Raw genomic sequence first — 12,433 nt, 5'->3', positions numbered from 1 at the left:
GTAATTGTGAAGAGTTGCTTTTTGAAAAGCAAAGCAAGTGTGTATGTGTTTATGTCTAGGGCTAAATAAGTGCAGCAACTAGACCTGCAGGAAGTTTGGTGACAGCTTCATTTACACCAGTCAAGTTAGCACACTTTGAATTGACAGCAGAAGGTACAATACTCTGTGCACTGGAACACAAATCTCCACATTTCTGTTCTAGGATCAAAGGTGTAGTGTTATTGTTGTTTTATTAATCTTGGTTTAAAATCCACAGGTCAGGGCCTTCTGTCTCCAATTTCCCCTGCACCATTAAGGGCAACACCGACTTTGGAGAGTTGCCCACAAGGGTTACTGTTCAAATGTTGCCTCCAAAGGGAGCGGGATGGACAAGTTAATATATATTAATGGCGACTCCTCCCTGATTGGCCTCCAGGTTCGTCCTCACTGTAGAAGAGAGACGGCTCCAGTGATTCTCTTTAGAAGCATTTAGTTGGCGTCTGGTGAGATGGTCGGGTGGCTCCTCAGATTAAGTTCCCAGAGGAGAGAAAGAGCTAGAGCCGCGACGCCTGGTTACTGGGGCAGCAGCGTGGACTCCTCTTGGCGCCCGCTCTCGCGCAGCCGGAGAGAGAGGCGGGGAATTTGATCCCCGCGCACACCTGTGAACTTGGAGAGGCGGGGGCTGGCCAGCCGCCTGTCTCAGGAGAATAAACCTTCCCCGCGAGGCGTGGGGGAAAAACACCCGGCCGACCCCGTGAGTCGAGGAGGAGAAGCTCAGAACTGCGGGAGGAGAGAAGCCGGCTGGCCTCCCTCATCCCGACGCCACTCGAGAGCAAAAGAAGGCGGTGACGCGCCGCTGCGCCGCGCTGCCAGGCGCCGTGTGGGCGCCCGCGGAGCCCCGTCGCCTCCCCGCCGGGTGGCTGGGAGATGAGGCTCAGGCTGGGCAGCGCATTGTCGTTCGTGTGCCTCAGCGCAGCCTTCTCCTTTGCCTGGTACGCGGCGTGGACCGGGAACGGAGGTGAGAGAAGTCTGAAAGGAAGAGGACGGCGAGAAGGCTCTCCCCGTGCGCGCGCGCTCGAGCTTGGGTGGGGAAGGGAGGAGGACGGCCGGCCTTGGCGCAGACTTCTTTTTCGCGGCAGGCATGGACGAGGGAAGCGCACAAGGAGCTCCATCTTGGCCTCTCTTCTCCAGGATTGGCGCGGCGCTGCTGTGCCCAGCCTCTGTCAAGGAGAATGGCTGGAAGGCGCCGCGAAGCCTCCCATTGAGAGCGCTTCGCAACAATCGCCCCACGCCGGTTCGAACTTCCACCAACCGCCGCCTGCCCGGGCTGCGACTCCCGAACTCACAGCCCCGCAGCGCTTGTGGGCGCTCCTCCTCGCCCCCGATCCAAGTCCCCCGGTTGGCTGATTGGTTGGGAGCTGATCTCCGGGCTGTGAGCGTTTGCCTCTATTGACGAAGCGGCCCGACCTCTTCCCTGCTGCTGCTTTGAGGGCAGCAGCAATAGCAAAGCCAGGCGACCGACTTGGAAATGCATTTAGGATAGGTACGAATAGGGATCTGCGGATTTTGTGAACTCCATTTGGGGCGTTTCACGGACCGGATATTTTTTGACCTGAATTTTGTGCTAATTCACATTACCTAATGCACATTTGTGGAAGTGCACATTAGCACAAATGTGAATTAGCACTAATGCAAATTGGCATGCTAATCCTTCCCCAAAGTGAAAACCCATCGGCAGAATCCGTATGACTCCATGACTAGGCTGCTGCAGAATCCACAGGTCGGATTCATAGAAATCTGAACTCATTTGAATCTGTTGTGGATTTCACCAACTTCCCTAGGTAGGAAGCTAGGAAATGCAAGGATGGGCATTTCGTTTGTACCTTGTATAAGGGCCACAGGGTGCCTTAAGCAAATTGTACAAAACTTCCATTCATTCAGCAGTAGTTGTCTTACACACCAGTGTGGGACAATCTACAATAGAAGTCCCCTTGAAATCTGTACAAACTTCTGAATAAGCTCCTGTCCCAACAACAGCTACTCTTCATGATGCTCTTTTGGTGGTTTTTAGCACTTACGTTAAAATGTCTGAAAGTAACACTCAAAACTGGGATCACCGTGTTACTTTGGAAGGATTGTATGCACCATTCTTATGTATACTGTGCCACTTGCTCAGTCCAAGTGATTCTTTTTCTGCCTGCCACATACACTAGATTAGAACAGAGATCAGCATAACTACTGCATGGTTTGTCAGTTTTGGCACCCTGTGTAGCAGTGCATTCAACAAAAACCCTCTGCAGATAACCCTAATCTTGTTTAGGATCAGAGAGAAAATTGATTGCACCATAATTGAAGCTCGTTTATTTGCCAATAACAGGGTTGTGTCCAATGTTAGTTTAGATTTAAGTCCCATTCATTTCAGTGGCTCTACTTTAAGTAGGCCTAACATTAGCTATAACCCATTGTTAAAAAAAAAAAAAATCAATAGAAGTTATCCACTTGGAAGTAAATGTCTGACGGACCAGTGTGTCACTGTTAAACAGTAGTGACCAGACAATTTTTTGATACAAGTTCCAGGACATCAGGAAGAGAACAGATAATTTTGTCATCAGTTATTTTGTGATCAGCCACTATACCACACAGGATAGAACTAATCCAGCAAGGGTTAAATTTGGCAAGCTTTTACTTTTGCTGGCCCTGCTATCAGAGAAATACAGGTGTATGTATGAACTGCAACTACAAAGCAGGATTTGGATCCATTTTTATTCTCACTCTCTGCCATTTCCATGCTCTGTAGTACTGTGGCAAATGACAAAATAACTCTCTCAGCTATACAGCTATACAGCTGACCTGATGGATTCAGCTGTGTCCATGGAACCAGCATCTCTTAAAATATAGAAAGAAATACAAACACTTTATTTCAGTTTCTGTCTTAAATACCTATTTTATGTACACCAAATTCCTAATCACACATATGGAAGTAACCCTCCTAAGCATACTTCCAAGGAATTGTATTTAGGTTTGGGGTGTAAGGCTTCAACCCAAAACACATTTATTTGGAAAAAAATTTCCACTGAAATAAATAGAATTTAGGGCCATGTTTATAAATTACTCATAGATATAATTTCCACAATGTCAGCCATTTCATTTTTGAAATCTTTGAAGGAAAGATGTGAACACATTAATACATCTGGGAGCTTCAGCAAATTGCAGCTTATAGTCATGTGCTTCTAATGTATTTGCATAGATGTGTCTCCCCTTCAAACATTACATAAAATATGTGGCTGGTGATCCAAGTGATGGGAGTATGAGGTAGGATACCATCCCACTTCTTTACAGGTGGACATAATTGAGTTCTAACCATCCTACCTGCATTTTTTCCAAACTTTGAAACCACCCACTTCCCTTTTTTGTCCCACTTTAAGCAGTAGGTTTTGTTGACATACTCTGAAAACACATGGGCCTTTTTCTTCTTCTATAACATATGAGGTAGTCTTTAGTTCTAATTTACATTATCGATCTGCATGTGACTGGCTGCTTTTTTTCTCCATGTGGACCACTGTAGGTAAGCTGCCTAGAAACTACATGCCCCTTTCATCAATTTTGAATGAGACACATACATTTAAAACAGTTTTCTTGGCAAAATTTAGGCAAGTAGGGCGACTGCTATTCATTTCTGTATCTTTTGATAAGAAAAGCAGCAGTTTAATAAATGTGTGTCACTATTCACAATTGATGAAAGTATGAGCATTTTTTCATGCTCATACGATCCCTTCTGTGCTTCTCCTGTCCTGCATTGGATAGGTGGTCACCTCTGACTTTGGAGGTGGCTGCCTATCCCCATAGGATTGTGTGCCCTAAGATAAGTTGATATAAGGAAATGCACAGAAGGAGATTTTCCTGTCTCCCCCTCACAGAGGCCCTCTGTGTCTTATCCCACATTATCCCACCCTCTGGAGAGGCTCTCTGGGTGTGGATGTGGTTGCAGGGGGCAGGGAGGGGAGTGAAATTTTTCCTTCATTGAACTTCCATACATCAACTTATTTTAGGATCCAAGCCATTATATTCAATGTTGCTAAGTTATGCTATTATATTTATTTTAGATAGATAAATTTGGAGAATATCAGTAAATAGGCAAAGCATTTGAGCATAATTTGTAAGAACGTTATTAGGTGTTGTTCTATTCTGCTCTACTTTATTGTTAGGTTTTGCTTTATGTAAATGAAGAAGAAAGGTTTTCCTCTGATGTGAACATTCTTGGCTTAAGTGCAAAATTAAAGTAGGGGTACTAACGTACTAATCTTGTGACTTTAGGGCTGCAGTCTTATATTTACCTGGGAGCAAATCCCATTGAACTCAATAGGGCTTACTTCTGAGTAGCTATGTCTAGGTAGCACTGCTAATATTCTTTTAATCCCACTATTTTCGTTCCTGTAAGTAACTTTAAAAGAAAAAAGTTGTTGTGTGTAGCAGCATGTAGCTAATTCCTCTGGGGCAAGATGGGAATGTGGGGAAACAAATTCAGACAGACTTGGATGAGTTAAATTATCAGCCACAACTTCATTGGTTTCAGCTTGAAATAGAGTTGGTGGGGACATAGGGCATGGATCCGTTCATTGGACTGCCCACCTGCAGTCTAAGCCATCCATCCTGGCCTGCCTGCCAGATGCCTCATGGTGGGGGAGGGGGGCAAGAGTCAGAGGCACACCCCACAGCACAGACTGTTGAAGTAAGCTCCTTTCTGCCTCCCTGGGTGTGGCCAGATTGCAGCACCATGCCGAGCTGGGTCTTAATGCCACACACACATCTCAAGGTCATAAGAAGAGCCATGCTGGATCAGACCAAGGGTCCATCTAGTCCAGCATTCTGTTCACACAGTGGCCAACCACCTGTCAACAGGGAACACACAACCAGGTCACAAGTGCAATAGCGCCCTCCCAGCCATGTTCCCCAGCAACTGGCGTACATAGGCATATTGCCTCTGATACTGGAGGAAGCACATAGCCATCAGGACTAGTAGCCGATAGCCTTCTCCTCCAGGAATTTGTCTAACCCCCTTTTAAAGCCAACCAAATTGGTGGCCATCGCTACGACTTGTGGTAGCAAATTCCATAGTTCAAGTATGTGATGTATGAAGAAGTTGCTTCTTTTTATCTGTACTGAATCTCCCACCAATCAGCTTCATGGGATGACCCAGGCTCTAGTATTACTATTATGGGAGAAGGAGAAACATGTCTCCCTATCCACATTCTCCACACCGTGCATAATTTTGTACACTTCTATGATGTCTTTCCTTACTCCCCTTACTACTCCTTAAGGGGACCCCCTCTTGAAAGGTAAAATAGGGTACCCAATCCCATTCCCCTTACCAATGGATCCAGCCCAGTGCCTTCCATACCTACATAGTTGTGACTTAGGACTGAAAGTTTTATACTGACCCTACAGTTATACTTGTCAACCCAAAGAAATACAAGTATCACCAAACTGATATTCTTGCAATTGGAAAGCCGAAAACCTGCATTAGGGTGCCAATCTGTGTGCAGGTAAAATTCCTTTCCAGCCTCATTAACCGGCAACTAACTGTAATCCATGGCAAGAAATGAGGTACCCTGCAGTTGGGGGGGGGGGGGAGTTGGCGGCAATGCTGATGACACGTGGGAGGGCCTGCTCTGAACAGCCTCTGGTGGACTAGAGGGAGGGAAATTTTCCTTCCAGTCTGCCAGCAAAGCCCTGTGCCTGCTGAGCCAATCTAGCCCTGATTGGCTCTCTGCCTCCCACATGGGTGCACCCTTGGTGCTGCTGCTACGGCTCAGCTACCCCCTCCCAACACTCCCCACCTCCCCACCAGGACCACACACCGCCACCACATTGTTCTCCAGGTAAGCCAGGAGCTGCATTTCCTGAAAAAAGAAAAGTAAGATGGAATTAAAAGACAGATAAAATAGGACCTGAGGAATCTCTATTTGAGAACTTCAGTACTTTTTCAGTGTCTGGCTTACTGTTGAAGCCTTATTTAGTTTTAGTTATGAAACTCATATCAAACTTTGTTTGTTTTCTGTTCTATATATGCTGCCTGTATTTTCTGTGGTATCTGCCACTTGTCTTTTGTTTGCATATGTTATCTTTGTCACTTCCTTTCATATAGCCTAGTAACCATACTTTTCAGTTTCTATATAATTATTATAGCTCACTTTCTTCCTGGCCATTTTTTCTCTATCTCACACCACACTAATAAACTGTTGGCTTTATTTTTATGGTTTTACAACAACATGTGATTCCTTCACTATCCATAACACGAGAATCAATTTGTTGGAAACCAAATGGGAAATTAACACTTTGCCTGTAAGTAAAAAAACAAATAAATCAGTCTAGGTCTCTAAACAACGATAACAAAGACACTGTGTTTGTTTATAACTGGGGTGCTTCCAGACAGGGCTCCAAGCACTACCAGTTCGAAGGCATTGTGCAGCGATTCCGTCTTTATCTCCTTAACAGATTTTCTGCAGTAAGAAAAAAGATGGAAGACATGGTGGGAAAACATGGGAGGGTTATGAGTGGAAAACATCATCACCTGGACCATCGTAAAATTCCATGAATGAGGCAGGGTGATGGCACAATAAAAGCCTCATCTCCCAGCACCCTATGTTAATGTTCTTTTCTAAAGTGATTTCAAACCCCTGTATTTTTGCTGATAGTGTTAGATTTATTATTTTAGTTTGAGATGCTTATCTGAAATAAGATAAGTATCCCACATTTTAAAAAACAAAACAGCAGGCCACAAGTTTAAGCCAAGGAATCGTGTGGAACGGGACTGCCTAACACCTTTTCTCTCAAGACCTGTTTCTGTTCAAAATCAGTCTGCCTTTCCAAAGTGCTTTTTTCCATATAGTGGAAAGGAGTTTTTATCCTACTATTGAGATTGGTTACTCATGGACATTTGCAGGTCCTGTAGATGATGCTGAAAACCTCCAGGGCATCTGCTGCACTAAATGACCTTTATTCCATAGTTTAAAAGATGGGAGATAATGAGCTATGAAGTTACAGCGTGGAGTTCTGCTTGAGTTCCCTTGTGAAAAGAGGAAAACCCACAATAAGAGGAGCTAGACCACATCACCATCTAGTGGCTGTGTAATAAAATTTATAGAAGACTTGGATAATGGGGAAAGGCGGCGGGGGGTGGGGAGAGGAGGAAGCGCATGTAAAAGGAGTCTGTTTTGATCCTGCATTTAAAATGGGAGCAGAAAGACCTGTTTTAAAGGCGGGATTTTAGGCCGGTGTGGAGATGCTCACAGATACCTGTATCTTTTCCCCCTGCAGGTGGAAAAGTTGCTTGGGAAGCTATTTAGGCAAAAAAACAGCTGGAATGGAAAGGATTAAGAAGACTTTCTTCCTGCCACTCCTTTGCTTAAACCCATAACCTCCCAAGGCATTTTTTTTTTTGGTTTAAAAAAACAATCAGGGGAACTGTAATACAACCACATCTAATATCTAGTTTTCTGCCTCAACACTATCTAGTAAACCTAAATAGGAATTAATAGTTTAGGTCTTAAGCAGTTTTTTTCTGCACACTTGGCATAAGATATGGGAGCGAGTGATTGTTCTTTCTCTTTGAAAGTCCAGCGTTGTAGGGTTTCTTAGAAATAAGGCACCAGATCCATAGATAATGAACAACAAGCAGGGGCGAGGGAGGGGGAGATTAGATGAAATCTAGATGAAATCAAACCTGCTCGGTTCTGTCACGTGCAGCTAACATGAACTTGGTTGAAAAGTCGAAATGCGGCAGGCAATGACAATGTAAAGATGGAAGGCAGAAGTACGGAAAATATGAATACATAAGCAAGCAAAGGCATATTACCCTGGTGCACTAGCCAACATGTCAGTTTGGCTGTAACATTTTGGGTCAAGTTGACATGGGCATTTTAAACAAATATGAGAGAGAAATACTACGTGTCCTTTCTTTGTGTTTTGCTTTTTCTTTGTTCCTGCTTGCCTTTCTAACCTCTGAAGAAATATAATCTCCATCTTTATATAGCAATCACACAGCATTTTGCAGCTTGTCCCAAGACTTAGAAGCAAGTTGGAGTGAAACATACTGGTTTTTCTTCCATGTAAACAGGCTTAGAATGGGGAGAATTTTTTAAAGTGGCATACAGGAATGGCTCAGAAAACAAACAGTTTTAATAGCTTTTATTGTTTTATATTGTATTTTAATGCTATCTTTGTTTTGTGAGCCACCCAGAGAACTTGAGTTATAGGGTAACTATATAAATATATTACTTACTATTTATAGTAAACAAAAAAGGAGATAGTACTCTACCAACAGATTTCTGTAATGTCAAAATTGGCATTAGTAAGTGTGCAAATGTCCCCATAGAATGGCAGTCAGCCAATGAGGAAACTAGCTAATCCGTGAGTCTCCCAAGTAAATCTGTAATAATTGACAAGTGCTGTATGAGGCATTTAAAAAACACACTGCATGCTTTATTGCTTTCTCCTCATGAAAGTAGATCTTCCACAAACATAACCTTGAGCTAATCTTAAGAGTCTTATATGAAAATGACTATGGTGATGTAGGAGAAAAAACAAAATGAAATTGCATGTTGAAGAACTAATTTTACCGAAAGGCAGTCTTCTAATTTGGTATCATTACAGGATGTTTAGTAAGACAAGGGCTAAATATACTGCAAATTATTTTCTAGATAGATGCAAACATTTAATTTTTCAATAGAAGATGAATAAATATCAGCCCTACTTTGGGAGACTGGGCCTGCAGTGCTTTCAGGTGTCAGCATGGGTAGGCATCTGCCGAGGGCCCAAGGGCTTGGAACGGTCCATCCCTGCCCCTGCCATTGGCCTTGGCCTTATCACTGCTGCTGCTGCCACCACCACCCTCCTCCTCCTCATCGTTCCCCTGGCCAGGCCCACAGCCCCCCATTTTAAAAGAATTTTTTAAAACTTACATTTTGAGTAGTAGCAGCAATCTGAACCAATCAAATACTGTCTTTAGTGGGGGACACAGCTAGTGAGGGCACAGGGCGGACTTTTCATCACTCCTGTGCCCTCATTGGCGAAATCCCCCCGAAGGCAATGTCTGATTGGTTCAGATTGCTTCTACTCAAAACGTCAAAAAAAAAAAAAAAAGTTTTAGAATTATACATGGTTCCAGGAGGCTGCATAGTTTTCCAGCAGCTCTGGCCAGAGCAGCAGCAGGAGCACCCCACCCCCGCACCCAGTTAAGAAATCCTGGGTGGGTGTGTAGGGGGCTTTGTCAGTTGCAGGGTGAGAAGGTGAGGTGCAGTGGCACCTCTTGGTGGGTGTGTGGTGGTGGGCAGGCTGCGGTGGCTGGAGGGCAGGGGTGGACAGGCAGATGGGGGGCTGCTGCAGGCAGGTGTTTACCCCCGAAGTGGGGGGTGGCTGCAGCTCTGATGGATAGGACAAGGGGCTGTGGTTGGTGGATGTTCCAGGATGGCAGCAGTGGCAGGTGGGTGGGTGGGGGCCTCAGTGGCAGTGGGACAGGGGGTTGCCAGCAGGGGGGTGACAAGGGCTTTTGGCAGCACTAAGCTGAGGGCCCTGTGGAGTCTGGTGCTGGTCCTGAGTCCTATGCACGCTTACCTTGGAGTAAATTGCACTGAAATCAATGTTGCTTTCTTCTGAGTAGACACACATAGCATTGCACTGCAAGTTGCCTATTTAGTTTAAATATGGCATTTGACTGAACTGGTAACATTAAACATTCAAGTTAGAATTATATATTAGCATCCAAGACCCAATGTGGCCCACGGGTTACCCACCCTTCAGTTAAAGGATCTTTCTCTGACGTTTTGTGTCAGAAAGGAGATGGAATCTTGTCCTCACTGAGAGCAGGAATCTAGCTTGGTTTAAAGCAGGGCTGGGCAATATACAACCTGTGGGCCACATGTGGCCCCAACCTTTGATGCAGCCCCCACTGACTTTGGGGGGCCAAAGTCCCCTGACCGTTTGTGCGGCTCCAGTGATCCCCAACCAGTGCCACAACATTTGCTGCTGTGGCGGCAATCAAGCAGTGATTTTGCTTTAAAACAAGGTGCACAGGGAGCGCACACCTTGTTTGGGATCAGAATCACATTCCCAGGGGTGCAAATTTGTTTCCAAAGAAGGCATGCACTCCCTGTGTGCCTTGTTTTAAAGCAAAGTCACTGCCTTTTTTTCCACCACCACAAATCCTACAGTGGGGGAATCTGTGGTTATGTCATCCACTAGTCAGTGTGGGCTGCACAAGAAGTTGGGAGCTGCACGCAGCCCACAGACCATGTATTCTCCATTGCTGCTTTAAACCAAGCTAGATTTTGTACCTGCTCTCAGTGAGGACAGGATTCCATCTTCTGACACAAAAGGGCAAAGCAAGTTCTTTTGACTCAGGGCTGAGCAAACCACAGGCCATGTGTGGTTTTCAGGTGGTTTCTGTGTGGCCCACACAAGCTCAGGGAGCCCCACTCACTTTTCCCTACACCCCAGCTGATTAGGTAAAGAGTCTTTCTGCAAAATCAGTTTAGTGGGTCACTAATAAGCATTGTTTCTCGTTTGTTACACATAGCCTTTGTATCTCAAACAAATGCTGATCTTCTTTTGCAGATCTATTATAGTTCCCCAGCATTTAATGTGCTTTTGGCATAAACAATTGTTTTGCTTTAGTGTCAGGTTCTCTTTGTGCAGTCTTTTTAGGACTGCTTCAAGTCAAGTATCATGTAAATCTCATGTGGTACCAAATACCAAGATATCATCACTTACATTAAGAACTCACAGGAGTCCAGTTAGAACTTCACAGATGGTATTCTGAAACATTTTCGCAGCTGAAAAAATGTCAGTCTTTTCAGGATGTGTTCTTTAACTTATTTTCTGATGTGAAATGGAATACATCTGTATCAGATATGGGCATCTTTATGTTGGACTGCAGGTCCCATGAGCCCTTGCCATTATAGTCAATAGTGAGGGATGATGGGAGTTGTAGTCCAACAACATTTGGAAGGCCACAACTTGCCCATCCCTTGTTTATGTGGAAGAGCCACTGGCTGAGCAGAGTGAACAATGTGAAGTTTTACTTCCTTTTTAGATTTCTAATTGCTTGAAAGTATTTATGTCTTTGTATGAAAATGTGGCAACATGACTTACAGTTCTGTTTTGAAGCAGCTGTTTGCATGGAAAACACTGTAGATATGTGAGTTGTCTTCCTTTGGAGGGTCAGCCTCAAGAGTATTTACTTGACTTTGGATTTTGTGGATATTGTAAACTAGTGAGGTGCCCAAACAATGTACCAGATTTTTTTTACAATTCTCATTCAGTTTGACAGAAAAGAAATTTTAAAAAATGTTCAAAGAAGACAATTTTGGAGAAATCTTCATGTGGTTCTTATGCTTACCTTACTTGTGAGGTGGCCCAGGGGGTTGTGTGAGTGTCTGATGTTTAACTGCACAATCATATCTCTGGGAGCCGGCATCCTCCCAATCTACTCACACTTAAATTAAATTAAATTAAAGCCCAGGGGAAGATGTCATGAGATAACTCTTCCCCCATGGGACTTTTTCAGATTAGAGAGTGCAGGCAGCCAAGGAGGCTGCAGAGTGATGGAGAGATGTGTAATAGAAAGAAAAACACAAGCATCATTGGCCACCTTGCAATGATAAGGTAAGCTCAAAAACACCACCGGAAGAAATTCTAAAGTACCCTAAAAATGAGGCAGAAAAACTGAAGCCTCTTTTATGGAGAAAGAAAACTTTTGGGAAACTGGCACAGCACTAGCACAAAATGTAGTTATCTGCAGAGACCTGCATAGTGATTTCTTTTTCCTCAATTGTGGCATATTGTGGTTCTGGAAAAGCAATTGCTTCTATGGGGATAGAACCCTCCATAGTTGAAGCAAGTTACCCGTGTTGCCTTCAAGGACATTTGCTGTGTGTAGGGAGGTTTAACACTTTTTTTAGTATGTGTCAGCTGTTTCCTTGTTGAAACTCTTCTTGAGCATGTGCAGTTTCTATTCATGGAGGGGGACTTCTTTGCTCTATCAGCTCAGCATGTCTTTCTGGTGTTCTGCTGCTCAAGCCATGTCCAGCATTTTGATGAGGGACATCTGAAATTCTCATAAACAATTGTTATTGCAGTGAAATCAGAAATAGGTTCTACAGCACTTCACATGATTCTGCAAGTGGTTGCGCAAGTACTTCCACAACCTCTTGCACAACTGGAAGAATACTTTGGAGCAATGCTTTGTTTCACTTTTGTGGAGCAATGTTTTTCTAGAGCAATGCTCTAATCTAATGGGACATTTAAAACTGCTGACTCATGGGTGGAAGATACCTTCCTTATGAAGAAGGGCATCTTTGGATCAAATCTAGTTAACCTTTCTGTTGGACTCAGAACTAGCTTTTGCTGATCAATGGTGTGTGTAGGATAGGTTCTTGTTTTTCTGTGCGGAATAGTG

The 12,433-nt window shown here is 44.1% G+C and overlaps 1 protein-coding gene across 2 annotated transcripts in view; it reads left to right on the top strand.

Annotated features, from left to right (window-relative positions):
* The first annotated feature begins 352 nt into the window (after positions 1-352).
* The window catches only part of MGAT4D (MGAT4 family member D), a 59,390-nt gene continuing 47,309 nt past the window's right edge, over positions 353-12,433 (top strand). Inside the window, exon 1 of one of the 2 annotated variants that reach the window (XM_084856105.1) lies at positions 353-997. In XM_084856105.1, coding sequence (XP_084712231.1) covers positions 907-997 — 91 coding nt within the window. In that variant the 5' untranslated portion in view covers positions 353-906. Of the gene's footprint in view, positions 998-9,119; positions 9,267-12,433 lie in introns of those variants that run through there. The other variant, XM_084856107.1, reaches the window with a different exon arrangement.

This window comes from Heloderma suspectum, chromosome 5, assembly GCF_057233095.1.
Source record: "Heloderma suspectum isolate Gila_16-S chromosome 5, 16-S_ref, whole genome shotgun sequence".
Taxonomy (NCBI): Eukaryota; Metazoa; Chordata; class Lepidosauria; order Squamata; family Helodermatidae; genus Heloderma; species Heloderma suspectum.
Note: the sequence above shows the minus strand (reverse complement) of the source record. Positions and strands in the feature narration are given on the sequence as shown.